The 16,861-nt window shown below is 45.5% G+C and overlaps 1 protein-coding gene across 1 annotated transcript in view; it reads right to left on the bottom strand.

Moving 5' to 3' along the window:
• The window catches only part of NPR1 (natriuretic peptide receptor 1), a 790,721-nt gene that overhangs the window by 259,841 nt on the left and 514,019 nt on the right, over positions 1 to 16,861 (bottom strand). Inside the window, exon 8 of the mRNA XM_086947572.1 lies at positions 10,485 to 10,605. Coding sequence (XP_086803698.1) covers positions 10,485 to 10,605 — 121 coding nt within the window. The remainder of the gene's footprint in view (positions 1 to 10,484; positions 10,606 to 16,861) is intronic.

The following is a 16,861-nucleotide window of genomic DNA, read 5'->3' on the forward strand; positions in this document are numbered from 1 at the left end:
TAGTAACCGCTCAATAGCACGTCGGACATTAGTGTCGACTATCAGTCCAGTTGCGAACTGAAGCCGAAGTTCAGACAGGGCGGTCAGCACCTCGTCAGGCGCATAGGCCACTATCTGATCATGTAAGAACTTGCACATTTCATCAAACACATATCTCTGAGTTGGTATGTTGAATTGATCAAACGTTTCGAGGACAACACGAGGTGGATTTCTAACAGGGTTTACCATCCAACCCATCGCCATATTGTATAGCGCAACACGTTCTCTATTACCAGGAAGCTGGCTACGTCTCTGAGGACCATCAGAACCAGCAGACCCAAAAACAGGTCCGAGCGACTGAAAGAAGTTTGTCACACTGGGAGAATTACGGTTACGAGTAGAGGGAGAAGAGTAAGACACAGGACTAACAAGAGAAGGAGTAGAAACATTAGCAACAACAGGGGTTAACAACACAGGAGCAGTAGCGTGAGCAGTAGCGGGAACAGGAGTATGTGGAAGCGGAGGAGCAGTAGGAATAGAAACAGGCAAAGGAGCAGGAACAGTCGGAAGAGCGGGTGCAGGTTGAGGAACAGGCGGAGGAATAACAGGTGGAAGAACAGGTACGGCAGGGACCACAGGAGCTGCGGTACCCTGTACGTACGGAGGTGGCGACTTCATAAGATAGGACATTAAAGAATCCTCAACTGCCTCTTCCTTCTTATCCGACTCCGTAGGCAAAACAGGATAGCATTTATCTATGGACATACGCTGTAGCCTCTCAAACACTTCCTTATCCTTATCCTCCTTATCACGCTGAAACTGCTCAGCTTTCTTCACTATAGTAGCAACATTATCTCGCTCACTACGTTTATTCTGTCTGATTTCTTTCTGTCGGGCTTCTTTGCGCCAGAACCGAAAGGCATCAAACATGGCCGGCCTTGATTTACGTTCGAACAACTTTATTTCCAAATTATCTAAGATCGACGCTTCGAAGCTACCGTGAGGTGGCCAACGAAGATCGCCGTCTTTCTTTGTATATTTTATCCAATAATCGTTAAAAGCAATCGGGCCTAGCCCATGTTTGCTATATAAGTCATAAGTAGGAGTTCCAACCGGAGGTATCGGACACGAGTCCTCCAGCAGGGAATCCGCACCACAAGGTCTAAAGCAACTGAACAAAGTACTGCGACCAGGCATCTTGCACACTAGCCGAGTTTCACAAACTTCAAGGGTTACGGGATTTACCAAGTCCCAGCAAGAACAAAACCCTCGGTCTTTGGCGGCTGCAGTCGTCAAACAAATACAACAACAAAGTACGCTAGCAAAGTGTCACCAACAAAAACACTCACACAGCGTGTACAACAAAAACACTCGCTAAAGTGTTTACAACAAAGACACTCGCTAAAGTGTCTACAACAAAAACACTCGCTAAAGTGTCTACAACAAAAACACTCGCTAAAGTGTTTACAACAAAGACACTCGCTAAAGTGTCTACAACCAAGAACTCTGGGAGCGACCCACAAATACTTAACTCAAAGATCAATGGCGTCCTCAGGAAGGCCCGTCAATCGTCTCGCTATACCAAGGTCTACGCCAGGCGCCAAAACAGGTCTACAGTCAGGGCAGCAGTCCGTCGCAGCCGTTAGGAGGCGGGAATCTTCGCGGGAAAAGTCTTCGGGCCACTTGTTTCGACAACAGGATCGATGAAGCGGGGTGCACCTTCCCTCGGAGATTTCACACGAAGTTCCTCACGATCGTCGGGCTTGGACCGGTACCACTGATGCAGCCCCACGAGTTGGGCGCCAACTGAAGGACTGGGTTCTTTTGGACCCAGCGGTGCCAGGGCACAACACCTGAAACCTTCGTGGGTAACCTGCTCCGGCGTACAAGTCACAGAGACACGGGACACTTCCTTCGGCGTCAAAGAGTCAAGGTTTATTTACTGCAGGGAACACAGAAGTCACAGGAAGTACATCGAGTGTAGTTCGGGGAGACTGCTTCAAATTGGTTTTGTGGATCGCTCCTTTTATACAGTTTTTACCCATAGGATAACATGAGACACAATAGTTTACAACCCGGTTCCCACATTTAGCTCTCAGAGGGGTCGCTTTGGTCACTTTGAAACACATAAGGTCCGGAACATAAGTGCGGAAACATTTGGCGGTTCCCAACTGTAAAAACCCATCTTCCCACCATTAGCAAATTCCAATCAGCTATAAAGTAAATCGAAATAGGAACGAAGACAGGTGCAGAGGAAGACGGAGACAGTGGGGAGATCGGAAAGGGTGTAAAAGGGGAGGTATCGAGAAGCACGAGATACAGGCATCAAAGGGACGTGCCTAATGAGATGCACGGCTGAGACAATAAGTCCGTGCGGCAAGATGAGCCTCGAGCGGCGCCATCTGCCTTACAGCAGCAACCCCCTCGTCATAAAGACACTTTCAAAGAACATGTGTCTTCCGCAAATATCTTGGGAGTCCCAGGGTCGCGAAGCGGACAGCGTCCGTTCGCTGACTACTTGAGGGCAAGAGACAAAATGGATGCCGTATCTAAGATGGAACCCGTGGGTACAGATGAAAAGCCCACATAACAAACGAACGGTTTAAGTTAGCACAGCGAAACTGCGCACACTTACTAAACTCGTCATTTGCGGTTCATAGATACCAGACTCGACCATATTCGTGCGAGTCAAAAACACCACTTACAATTGTCACGGAACCTCACACCAGCAGTGTAAAAAATGTGCCTTGTTGCACCATATTTACAAAGTGACGCATCTAGGTAGATGCATCACTTTGTAAAGCCCTGCGCTACATTATACCTACGCCAGGTATAATGTATGCAGGGGGTCATTCTGATGCAAAAAAGGGTCATAGAAGTGACGCAGTGAAATATATAAGATTTCACTGCGTCACTTCTAGGACACAAATGCGTCAATTTCTTATGCCTGCCTCACAGCAGGCGTAAGACTTATCTTATCTTATCTTATCTTAACCGAGATTTATAAAGCGCGCTGACACCATAAGTTTCCTGGCGCTAAAAGAAAGAGTGCAGAGATTGCAGGGGGCGGACTAACCAGTTTGGGTGAAAAGCCGGGTTTTCAAAAGTTTCCTAAAATTCAGTTGGGAGGAGCTGGACTTGACTGACAAGGGGAAAGGATTCCATAATTTAGGGGCCAGGTGGGCAAACCTGCGGCCGCCAAACTTTTTGAGTTTTACTGTAGGGGCGACCAGCAGGTGAAGGTGAGCCGAACGGAGGTTGCGCACCGGGCGGTGCTGCGTGATCAATGTTTTGAGGAAATCAGGACTAGTGCAGTGGAGAGCCTTGAAAGTCAGGCAGCCGATCCTAAAGGCCGCCCTTTGCTCAACTGACAGCCAGTGCAGTTTGCGCAATAGTGGTTTTGCTGATTGCCACTTTGGAGTTTTATAAATAAGTCTGGCAGCCTGATTTTGTACAATTTGGAGACGGCGGAGCAGTGACTGTGGGAGTCCATGGTATAGGGATTTCGAGAAGTCAAGGCGGGATAATACCAAGGAGATCACGACCTGGACCAATGCAGCAGGTCCTTTCACATGGGACTTGCCGCATGCGAAAGGACACATTGTTGGAGTTGCGTCCCTTTTGTGACACACTCCAGCAAAGCGTCACTTTTGCGGCATACAGATACGTCAGAAATACTGACGTATCTGTAACTCCTTGCGCCCTGATGCGTCATACTGTAAATATGAAGCATCATTGGTGTCGCAAGGAGGGCGCAGTGAAAAATGGTGCATCGCTGTTTTCACGCAACGATACATCACTTTTCATAAATGAGGCCCTATATATTTACGATAAATCGTGTAAGTGTGTATATCAGTGAACAAGATGTGTTATATAAGACAGTGACGGTTACAGGTGTAGGAGTCACATATCCTCCACAGCTCACTGTGCTATACTAGATTGATTGCAATTTATGAACTGCAAGTAGCAAAAGAATCAAAAGAGAACTGGGTTAAGCGTGCACCATCCTAAATAGCAGTAAAAAAAATTGGGAATCTAGTAATCACCATCAAGCAATATATTTTGTAACAATGAATAATACAGGACAGAAAAAATCAGTCAAAATCCTTCAGAATCTGAGAATCTTCGTTTCTTTTTATTCTTCAAATCATCATAATGAAAACAGGCGACATGTGTTTCGTAGGTACTAGATAGGTACCATAACTTTCTCAAGGCTGAAGATAGATAATATCTGCTGTGAAGACAAGCTGATGAAGGAGAGAAAAAAATCGGGTAATTCCAAGAAGGCTAAAAAGATGTAAATTCACAAATCTTCACAACATGAAATCCAAAGGTGCACCAAATGTAGTAGGGTCAAATAATTGATGTCTGTAAGATAATCATCCATAAGATCAGGACGATTACAAGGAGACTAAAAAAATGTATATTCACAAGTCTTCTCAATATTAAATCCAAACGATGCACCATATGTAGTTACGTCAACTAATAAATATCTGTAGGTTAATCATCTACGAGGTCAGGACGATTGCTATTGTCAAGCGCTAAAAAGTCCAATCAAATAAAGAGTGGCAAAGTATGTAACCACTCCGATATAAAATCTCGGGGCTCCGTGTAGTTCCAGGTAACCGTGTCCGATACCTTGGAGCTTGTGTTAGAAAAACAGCGTCCCACACAAAGAGTGTAAGGACAAGTAGCAAAAGAATCTCTGTTAAAAGCAGTAACCCACGTAGCAATCTACATAAAATAAAAATATGTCATCTGCATGTTGCATGATGAGCTTAGCAGGTGACACATTAACTGTCTATAATACTTTGATTCAAAACTGGGACTAGCAAAACGCAGATGTCTTCAGCAAATGCATTAACCTCCAGAGCTATCTTACTATTACTATTATGCCCTGAGATTTACTGAGCACAGAAAGATCTCTGCAGCAGGTGTTTTAACACCATAAGATACTTTTAAATGCATACTTTGCAACCAACTAAGCGAAACAGATCTATTGCAATATTTCTCCTTGTTGCCAATTTCTTTGTGGCAAATAAAAACGATTATGCAATAGTTGAGGCCCAGATTTTGGGTAGGGGTTGTGCCACTTTTTGGCACAACCCTGACACAAAATCAAATTTGTTAAATCTTGCAATGCGATTAAATGTACTCATGCTAGACATGTTGAACATATGTTTGTGGTCTTAATATCTGATGTCCCTTCTTGTGAGATCACTTCCTGTGATGCCCACATGAGATGTCATCCACCATGATGTCATGCGCTGTGACCCCCGGCACCATGATGTCACTTGCATACTGCCTAGCTTGGTCAGTCACCCCACTTTTTATTTAGGACTTGTGCCCCGACTACAAAAGTCATCATATGTTGCATGAAACTAAAAGTACAGAAACACAAAAAACGAAATAAGCCAATACCCCAAGGGAATGCTAGTTACCTTAAGCGTTTTTAGAGCCATTGTTGAGAAAAAAGTGTTTTTGTCTCCAAAGTTAAGGATGTGAGTATAGAGCCTGGCAGGGAGCTGTTTTAAAGTCAGTATTTTGGGTAGACCATGCGTCTTGTTTGCGAGAGACTCTTGTATACAGAAACGGGCGGGAAGTCCATCCTTTGCTTACCATTTTGTTGGCTTGATCTGCACTCTTCTTTACAGACTCGTAATTTGGCAAGGCAGGCCTAACATAATTTCTGTTCCTCTCTGTGGAGCAGGGACCAAGAACTGATTGATTCAACTTAATCAGTGGCCATACGCTGCTCCCGACGTGATAGAGGTACTATTTTGTTCTTTTTAACTTTTAGTGGCCTAGAAAACTGAAGGCGTGTGATTGGCACAAACATGCCCAGCAGGACAAACAAAATTGCAAAGATTTATTTTCTATAGTAAACTTTCTTTTATTTTGCCAAGTCTTCTTTTCTCACTTTGCACTCATGTTTTCTTTTCTTTTTGATCGTGGGCGCTGTTCTCATAAGATGAGGATTATGTTATTACAAAGCGACATTGTTTCTTTCCTATGTGTAATTTCTGAAATGATGCTTCAACAAATAATTGTGCAGTACACCTCAACCCACTCCACTCAAACCTGCCACACTCCAATTCACGCCAATCCACTCCACCTCACCCCACTCCAATCCAACCCACTTACCCCAATCGCCTCCAGTCCATCAGACTCCATCCTCCCACCTTACCCCACTCCAATTTGTCCCACGAAAAAACAATCTGCTCCACTCCACTCCAAAACAATCTGCCCCATTCCAATCTTCCACACTCCAATCTGCCCTATTCTAATTCAAAACAATCTGCCCCACTCCAATCCAAAACAATCTGCCTGCTCCAATCCAAAACATTCTGCCCCACTCCAATCTAAAAGAATCTGCCCCACTCCAATCTAAAAGAATCTGCCCCACTCCAATCCAAAGCAATCTGCTTCACTCCAATCCATCCCACTTCAATCTGCCCCACTTCAATCCAGAACAATTTGCTGCCCTCGCATTCTTCCCCACTCCAATCCACCCCATTCTAATTTGCCCCACTCCAATGCAAAACAGACTGTCCACTCCAATTTGCCCCACTCTAATCCAAAACAATCTGCCCACTCCAATTTGCCCCACTCTAATCCAAAACAATCTGCCCACTCCAATCTGCCCCACTCCAATCCAAAACCATCTGCCCAACTCCAATCTGCTCTACTCTAATCTTTTCCCACTCCAATACGCCCCACTCCAAACCAGTCCATCCACTCCATCCCAATCCACCACAGTCCACCTCACCCCAATTCGATCCACCCCACTCCAATGCAATCCACCCCAATTCAAACTACCCCACTCCAATCGTATCCACCTCACCCTAATCCAATTCATGCCACTCCCTTCTCAATCCACCCCACTCAATCTAATCCACCTCACTCCAATCCAAACCAATCTGCCTCACTCCCATACAAAATAATCTGCCCCACACTAATCCAAACCGGACCACCCCACTCCAATCGAAAATTTTCTGCCCCACTCCAATCCAAAACAATCTGCTGCACTGCAATAAAAAAAACGGTGTAACCCACTCCAATCAGCCCCACTCATAACTAAAACAATCTGCCTCACACAATCCACTCCGTCCAATCCAATCCACCCCACTCCAATCCAGCTCACCCCACACCAATCCAATCCACCTCAACCTAGTCAAATGCAATCTACCTCACTCCAATCCACGCCATCCCACCCAACTCCAGTCCCCACACCCAATCCAATCCACCTCAATCCAATTAATCCCACCCCAACCCAATCCACCCCCTGCAATCAAATCTACTCCACTCCAATCCATCCCACTCCACTTCAATCCACCACACTCAAATGTATCCTGCTCCATTCCACCTCACTCCAGTCCACCCCACCCCACCCCAATCCAATCCACTTCACCCCATTTCATTCGACCTAACTCCAATCCAATCCACGTCATTGTACTCCAATCCTCAACCCTCTAACCCAATCCAATCCACCCCACACCAGTTCAGCCCACCCCAATCGATCCAATCAATCCAGCCCACCAGTCTCCAATCCACCCCAACCCAAATCCACCCCACTCCAATCCAATACATTCAAATCCAATCTGCCCCACTCCAATCCACCTCCTCCAGTCCAATCCAATCCACCCCTCCACTCCACTCTAATTCACCTCACTCCAAAATATCCCAAACCAATCTGATCTACCCCATTCCACCCCAATCCAATTCACCTCACCCCGTTTCAATCCACCCCACTCAACTCAATCTACCCCATCCAGTCCACCCACTTCACTCCACTCTACTCCACTCGATCCAATCCACTCTACCCCAAACCAATCCACCCCAATCTACTCCAGTCCAATCCACCCCACTACCTAAATCCCCTCCAACTCACTCCACCCTATTTCACCCCACTCCATTCTACGGCACTCCAATTTGCGGCACTCAACTTTGCGCCACTCCAGTCTATGACACTGCACTTTACGACACTCTCTGCCACTGAACTACTGAACTCTAAACCCCTCAACTCAACTCTACACTCTTCTTCTATAGGAGCAGAGTCGTCTTAACAGGACTGAAACACGTCACCCTTGGCTTTTATCGCAGGAGGAAAGTGGAGGCAAGAAAGTCTACAGGGTGATATGAAGAGAGACCTTGCGTGCTGATTGGCTGCACTGAAGTTCTATCCTTTCCCAGTGGTTCTTGAGAAATGAAGTTTATTGTCCTGATGTTTAATATGGCTACTGTTGAGAATAAAGTGACAAGAGTACAGCCTCTGTGTCCTTGATAGAATTGAAAATTTCTGTTACGATAGGAACATTTTTATTCTTGTGGATTCACTGTCTGGTTGCTGAAGGACTCTGCTTTTATCCTACCAGACTTCTTTCCCTGGGTTTACTGTGGGTACAGTGGTTAATTCAAACTGGATTTTAATGTTAGATTTAGGATGACACCAAGATTACCATAGTACACTTCCCACACATAACCCAAGCCCTCAGAGCCCAAGTTTAGGGTGGCCGAAGACTTATGTCATCTTGTACATGTCCAAAGTGAGTACGGTTGTCCCCGGGAACTTTTACCCCATTGGTTAGGGTATGCCCAGAAGTCATACCCGCCGACTAGCTAGTGTGAGGCATAAATGTGGCAACTCTAGGCACCTGCTTCAGAACAGTTTCCGAATCTGCGGAAACTCAGCGAGAACTGGGCCTTCTTTAAAAGTGTACTTGTGTAGAGATTGAGAATTAAACAACGAAATATGAAGGTAAAATCTTTGACCAGAGCAGCCCTGGTTGACGAATCCGACCCGCGCAAATTCACTCGGAACCAAAAACCTGGTGTACCGTAACCGCAGACTATCCTTAGCTCTCTATGCTCTTTAGCGCCATGTTTGGTTACAATACTTTACACATTGCCCTAAATTAAGCTTGTCTGCTCTGTGCAGGGTGTAGCTCAGGTTCATTTAGTAACCTCAAGGGTTCCCACCGACGGGATTGTGATTATTCCTTGAGGTAGGGAGTCACTCACCCCAATCAATAACCCACTTTCTTACACAAATCATCTCACCCCACCTCGCTTTTTACAAACACCCCACTTCCCCAGATATATGCAGTTAAACAAGCATGCAGGTTTTCGGGCAAGTTCCTTTGGCCTCAGATGAGAGGCACATGAGAGCATCTGAGAACACTGATGGCAGGACGAGGCATGGCTGCAGCGAGGGGAGGCTCAGGAGTGACTGCTGTACAAATGGCTCTGTATACAACACAGCAGTTTACTTTTATTGGGAATTATTTTCCCACTAGTGATGTGACGTCACTGACTGATGGATCAGCAGTAATGAGAATGCCCAACATTCACTCCTGTGCATGTGCTCAGCTATCTAAAATTGGTTTTCAAATGCAGCCCTCTAGAAATTAGCCCATTAAGGATAATGGGGTGACCCAGTGTTCCTCAGAACCTGGGTATTAATTAATATAATAATCAGTTGGTTCTGTTGGGTAGTACAATTGCTATACTCTGAGTCATTAATACAACAGATCAATTCAAATCGTATTTAACAAATGAATTTTGAAAGACCATATGAACGATATACACACACCATCAAACAATAAAACGTGAGTTTGAGAATACAAACTTTTACTCTTTTCTTGTTCAAAAAGGAATTATATGTGGCTGTCACACGCACAATTTCATATTGGCGAAATAAAGAAGGTGACTTGTGAGATTAAGCAGCACATTTTAATGAATGAGGATGGTGCTGCTGTTTACCAGGGGACGCATGAAATTATTAGGTAGAACGCAAGCGGACCACGGTCCGTACTGTGTGTACCAGTGATCCGTACTATGGTGGGCAATGACAGTTCAGTAAACCAATTGGATGCAGAGGACTGACCCAACGCCCTGCTATGGAAGTATGTATTATTTAGTTGCATGAGGAGGGTGAGGCAGCAAAATATGTCTCTAGGCCAGACTTATAAACTGATAACTTCAAAACCAACATATTTAAAATGAACCCTAGAATTCATCATCGTCACAGCAGAGATCATTGGAAGCTCCAATCTTGCCTACAGACCCTTTGCCTTTAATACATCATTTATCAGTGTACCCTAAAGGGCACATCCAAAACGTATTCAGTTGTGGAACACATCACCAATATTATATTAGAAGGCTGCAGTCAATACCCCCAAAAGCTCGGGTTGCTGAATACCAAGGCTGACTAGTCCTTTATTCCACCTCATGCCTCTTCTTCATTCAGCATACACCTCCTTCCTCGTTATCCCACTCTTGTGGTTCTTTTTTATCACTGCTTTCTCGGTAGTCTCTATTTTCCTGTCTTTCTCTTCCTCTGTTTTCTGCCCCTCTCTCTCTGGCTCCAGGATAAAAGCCTATATTGAAAACTAAGTCATAGTCTCCAAAGATGAGTGCTAGTGCGAACAACCTGCACTTACTGGCCCATGCTAAGCACTGGCCCCTGCCCTAAGTGCAGTCGCTCACCCCACGGGCGCCCTTACCAAGGAAAGCGTCAGCTTGCTTCCAGCACTGCGCAGGTTCTTCTCCATCTGGCTGGTCTGAATGTCTTCCCACCGGATCCGCCACAGTTCAGCTGCCAACTCCTTCTCAAGGCGCAACTTTCTGGGTGACAAGAAACACAAGAGCGGATTGACTTCAGCAGCAGAAATAGTGACAATAAAATAAGTATTTATGCCGTCATTGATGACAATCAAAAAAAGTTTTATACATAACACATCCATTCCAATGGAAACATCTGAATAAAGCCGAAATACATGGGGCCTCATTTATGAGGCCATGCGTCACTTTTACGCCGCCGGTGCGTCACTTTTTGGTGACGCACCAGCAGCGTAAAAAATGTGCCTTGTTGCACCATATTTACAAAGTGACGCATCTAGGTAGATGCGTCACTTTGTAAACCCCTGCGCCACATTATACCTGCGCCAGGTATAATGTATGCAAGGGGGGCGTATTGACGCAAGGAAGGGTCGTAGAAGTGATGCAGTGAAATCTATGAGATTACCCTGCGTCACTTTTAAGACGCTGTTGTGTCAAAATCTTGCGCCTGCCTCACAGCAGGCGTAAGACTGACGCAGGCCCTTTCACATGGGGCTTGCCCCATGTGAAAGGACACATTGCTGGAGTTGCGTCACTTTTGTGACACACTCCAGCAATGCGTCACTTTTGCGCCTACAGATACGTCAGAAATACTGACGTATTTGTAACTCCTTGCGCCATGATGCGTCATACTGCAAATATGACGCATCATTGGTGTCGCAAGGAGGGCGCAATGAAAAGTGATGCATCGCTGTTTTCACGCAGCGATGCGTCACTTTTCATAAATGAGGCCCATGGTATAAAATACTGGATTGAGTAGATTTGTGCATCTGCCAGAATTAGTGGTGCACCAGTTCTCTATTCAGCAGGATTCAGTACTGAAAAAAAATACTAAACACAACCCAGTGCAGTGGCTACACACCACCCGGACTCCGGCCAACATGAACCTCGTAGTCATATTGCCCAGATCCTAAAAACTGACCGAGCCATTCAAATGATAAAAATGCTCTGTACAAATGCTTGCAATATATCATACCCTAAAGAAGTGAAAGATATCTCAAATTTCGGTCTTTCACCCAATTAGGGCTGCCCTCGCAGAGTGGCGAATAAAGGACCGAGATCCAATTGGCTGGAAGTAGGAAAATGGGAAAATTTCCCAGCAGGCCTACTCTTATTCCACCCAACTTTCTGGATGACAGAGAAAGGCAGAAGAGGGAGAAAGAAGGAGGAAGAGAAAGATAGGAAAACAGTAATAAAGAGAAAAAGCAAGTTTGAAAAAAGAACTATCAAGAGTGTAATAAAGAGACAGGGAGTGTAGGGCGGCAGAAGAGGTGTGGAGGAAATCAAGGCCCTGCGGCTTCGATGTTTGTCTGCCTCATTATTTGGCCTCGTCAACAATGGACTCCTAAGAAGAAATGTGGACTTCCCACACTTATCATTACTATTATTGTACAGATTACGCACAGCTTGCAAGGTTTGGTTAATTGATTGTCGGAAGACTTGTCCTACAAATCAGTATTTAAAACCACCTTTATTAGGGAAATTACATGATTTGACTGAAGACCACTTTGCTTTTGACCCAAGGTACTCCAGCAACGTATAAGAAACCAGAAAGGTAAAGCAGGTCTTCAAAAGCATTCAAGGCCATCCCTGTCAGGTTCAAGCAGAAGTGGAAGCACACTGCTACGAAAGGCATATAGCTTACAGTGAGGCACTATATCAATGAAGCTCTCAACATAAGTGCAGCGTGTATTCATAGCTGAAGCGTTTTGACACAGAAGAGTCGGGAAAAGGATTGCATTGTCCTAAGATCTTGATATGCAAGATGTGGATTTTCAGCCAGAGCGCCAAAAGCAAAGTAACACTTACTTTTCTTTATTGTATGCCAGAGCTGATGGCTCTGAAGTCAGATTGCGCTCCCTCAGAATTTTAGAGGCATCACATTCACAAGTGCAATACAAAGTTAGAGGATATTCATCTTGGAGCTGAACCGTGGCTATGTAATGGAGAGAGGCGAGAAGTCCTAGACGAAATGTGGACAGCGATGTCCGAGAAGAAAGTTCAACAATTCTACAAATGCCCAACCTCCGCCCACCCTACCATCTGTAAACAAAGGTCTAAAACGATTTCCCCCTAATTTTTTCCTCTGTGCAAATATAAATAACCCTGGCGTCAGAGGCACTCAAGGCCTTTGTGTTTTATTTCTGAATCAAAACTGAAAATGTTTACCTTTGACACACTATGTGACTCTGGGATGTAACTCATTCCCAGATCCGTACAGCACTGTTCAACTGAGTCTCAAGCGCTCTGCGGCCGCTTGTTTCAGGCACTTTCAGTAAGTCTCCCTTATTTCCCAATCCCTGGCCTCATTCCCTTCAATGGAGCATCACTCCATCCATGTCCATGGTGCTTAATTCATTCCCCATCCCTCACTTTATACAGACTGAGTGTTATTCACTCCCATGTCACTACCCTAATACACTTCAGTAAAGTCATTCATTCCCAGATGAATGCTGTCATACGCTTTAACTAAGACTCATCCGTACTCTCATGGCTGTTATTACTTACATAGAGTTATATGCTCATTCTACATCAGTGAAAGTCTGCTGGTTCCAAACACTGGTCCAATTCATTTCAATGGACTTCAGTTCAGGTGTGCCACTTAAGCTGAACAAAGAGTTACCCGGGTTCGAATCAAAATGTATCCAGATTGGAAGACCATGCAGGTCGCTATTGGATAAGAGTTCTCTCCGACTGAAATAACACTTTTTGCCGATGCAACCTCCACAGAAGTCCTTTACACCACACCTGAGAGATTTATCCAAAATCAAACACAACATAGTTTTATCCAAAATCAAACACAACATGGGTCCCTATGATGCAAGTTTCCCAACTGACGTGAACAAAGATTTATCTAGACTTGAACATGTCAAAGGTCCCTCTGGGGCAGGGAGGTCGCTCTGACTCGAACAAACATTTACCCAAGCACCATCATCGGTTTACAAGTAAAAAATAGGCGTAGCCTACTTTTTTGATTTTTTGTCTGGTAAAAGGGGGAAAGCAAAAAACACAAGATACAGCACATTATCCCACGCGACCTGTATATCTTCTGTAACAGATCAAAGTGCACAGTGGAATGATGAAAAATAATTTCAAACCTTTTGTACTTGGTAAATGTACATATTTTGTATTTGTTTTTAACATAGATTAATTCATGCTTTTCAATTTACATATCCACAATATTGTTTTCAATTCTCTTGACCATCACATATTTAGTTTCTTATATCCATATAAGAAAGTAAAGGTATGATATGATGGTCAAGAGAATTGAAAACAATATAGTGGATGGATCGGTCAGTCCACTGTGCACTTTGCGCTGTTACAGAAGATTTACAGATCGCGAGGCATATTGTGCTTTGTCGTGATTATAGATTTATCCATAGTGGCACACCACATGGGGTGTCAATGGGGCCAAATGCCCCCTCTGACCTAACACATCAGTCTAAAACAAAAATGTACTGTTCAAACCGTGGTAAGCGGAGTCTCAACTCATGCCCAGCCACTGATCTCCCCGCTATCAGTGTGGGATCTCATTTATTATTCCCTGCCTCTGCACCTTGATGCCACCTCTTCACAAAATAATGCATTACCTGCAACTCTCATATCCTAGGAAATGCTGCCATGCACCCACCGGGGCTCGCGCTAACGAGCTCAACTTGAAGGAACAAGGCCTTCAAAAGCAAGCGAGCAAATGACAGGAGCGCCAAGCGGCATAAATAAATGATATTGCACTAAAGAACCCTTGAAAACGGAGGCCCTTTTAGCGGGAAGCGTTGCGGGTGAGGTGCCAGGCTGCAGACATCAGCAGCGGCCCCCCCACCCCGGATCCCAGCGCCGCTAATAAGGCTCAGATGTCGGGCGCAGCGTCACTGCCAACCTCCTCCGCGGGCCGCCTTTGAATTAGGCCGGCCGAGGCCAGGCCGCAGGCGGCCGGGAACAAAGGCTGCCGGGGAGAGATAAAAATAGAGGTGGTAGAAAGAGAGAGCGGCTCCTCGGGATCACAGAGCGCGAGGAGCTGACCTAAAAAAAGGACTATCCGCGGTCGACGCCCGCCTCCCGCCCTGACAGGCCACGAGGCGCCCGCTCCTCATCCGCGCGCGCTGACAGGCCACGAGGCGCCCGCTCCTCATCCGCGCGCCGCCAGCCTCCACGAGGCGCCCGCTCCTCATCCGCGCGCCGCCAGCCTCCACGAGGCGCCCGCTCCTCATCCGCGCGGCACCAGGGCCGCTTCCGTCAGCGGCGCCTATTAAAAGCCCAGCTTCCCAGATGTTCCCTGGTTCTCGCCTCGACAGGAAGTGTTCCGGCGCCCTCCAAGGAAGGGTTAGGGGTGGGCGGAGGTGTCTTGTTGTACCATGCAGGAGCCCCCGATCCGAGCATTGCTTCATTTATAAAGAAAGAAGGGGAAGGAGGTTCATGTGATTGGGAAGGGGCCGTTGGGACTGGGGGCGGGGGGGGGCACCTTAACAACATCATAGCCCCCCCTCCCTCCCCACGGCAAAGTAGTACGCTGGACCCTGCCTACACAACCACTCACAGGAATAAAACTGTTGCAATGATTAGCATGGGCCCCGGCCCCCTATGCTCGTGGGGCCCCCCAGTCAACTGCCCAGCGTGCCCATGCGTTAAGACAGTACTGGGGGGGGGGGGGGGGGGGGGGAGGAGTTGCATGCAAGGAGCCGCTCGGAGTTGTCAAATACTGGTAGCCAAATGCAAAACTTGCCTAGTCTTGATTCTATCACATGCCGTTCCCTACCCCCATCTTACACTTTCTGTCGCTTAATCTAACGCTTTCAGGTTCTGTTATATCTCTGTTTTCTCCCTTGGCATTGTTTTGATATTTACCTCTGCCGTCTTTTTCCCTTTCTCACTCTTGTTCTAGGTCAAAGTTTGATGATGAAGAATAAGTCTTGGTTTCAAAAATGAACGCTGGTGTCCGCCGCCTGCAACCACCGGTCCAACCCGCACACTCCCTGAAAGGCAGGAGCCGGGCTGGTCCAAGGAAGATTTGTGAAGCACTTGCAGGTAATAAGCTATCGGGACATTCCTCCACGAGTCAGACGGGTCATAGGCTTGTGATGCCAGATAAAGGATTTATTGTACACACCACACCACCTGAAGCTTTGACCTTCTTCAGGTGCCACTACACACAAAGCTTGCAAACAGGAACTCACATGGAGGAAAGCTTAAAATACAAGGACGGTAAGGATTGCAGGAAATTCAAAGAAGACCTAGTAATAGGTGCAATACATGGCGTTAAGTACATTTTAAGGATATTGGAAGTCAGGGGAGTTCTGTGACCATATAGAGGAACAGGCCAGAAGGCAGAGTTCCTATACAAGGTCATGAAACTCAGGTATGACTTGCATTATCCTTATAATGTTCGTCAGAGGATATTTTATTCCTTGTAATACGTGTAATACGTGGTCACACCATCACCCTTCTCACAAACTGCTTAAATTCTTGGTGTCAGCTCTTTGATATGAATAATAAAAGTGGAATCAGTTGTGTGAAATAAAGACATTGAAAAGCATTTAGTAAACAATTGCAAAAAATATATTATAATCTGTTTAAAGCAAATCTGATTAAAACATGCTGGAGCTTACAATGTGTAGAAACAGGCAGATTCTACCTTTGCTGTAATGACATATATTGAACATCAATGTTGTCATAAACATCTAATTTTTGCTGTTCATTTGAGAAAAACAGATCACAAGAACGACAAGAAAGTTCTTGTTTTTGTTGATTACTTAGTACAGTTTTGCCACTACGTGATTTTATTATCATCGGGGACTAGAGACGCCACAACTCAACTGTAGTAAGGAATTTTAGACGGTGAACTCAGGATAAATATTTTTTATGGAAGCTCAGGCTAAGCAAAGCTGTACTGAGTGATGGAGACGGAATTAGGTATGACGGGAATAACCCTGTGACAAGGATAACGAATCTGTGATGGGGATACAAGAATTCTTAAGGCCATATAGGTGTTGTTTCAAGTTCAGAGGCAGCTTGAATAGGATGCATGCAGAGTAACTGGCATACAGAATATGAGTGAAATAAAGTCGACCGGATAGGTACTGCAGAGACATCAAATTTACCATTTCCACGTTTTCCAGAAATTTACAGCACAGCTGAGGCTGATGCTTTGCAGCTCAAGGTCTTCCGCTATTACACATACTCCCTGAGAGCATCCGTACTGGGGATAACCTCCTTCCTTCGCTGAAAGCAGGTAAAAGCATGTTTCAAAGGGAGTGCACACTCACTG

This window comes from Lissotriton vulgaris, chromosome 12 (assembly GCF_964263255.1).
Source record: "Lissotriton vulgaris chromosome 12, aLisVul1.2, whole genome shotgun sequence".
NCBI lineage: Eukaryota > Metazoa > Chordata > Amphibia > Caudata > Salamandridae > Lissotriton > Lissotriton vulgaris.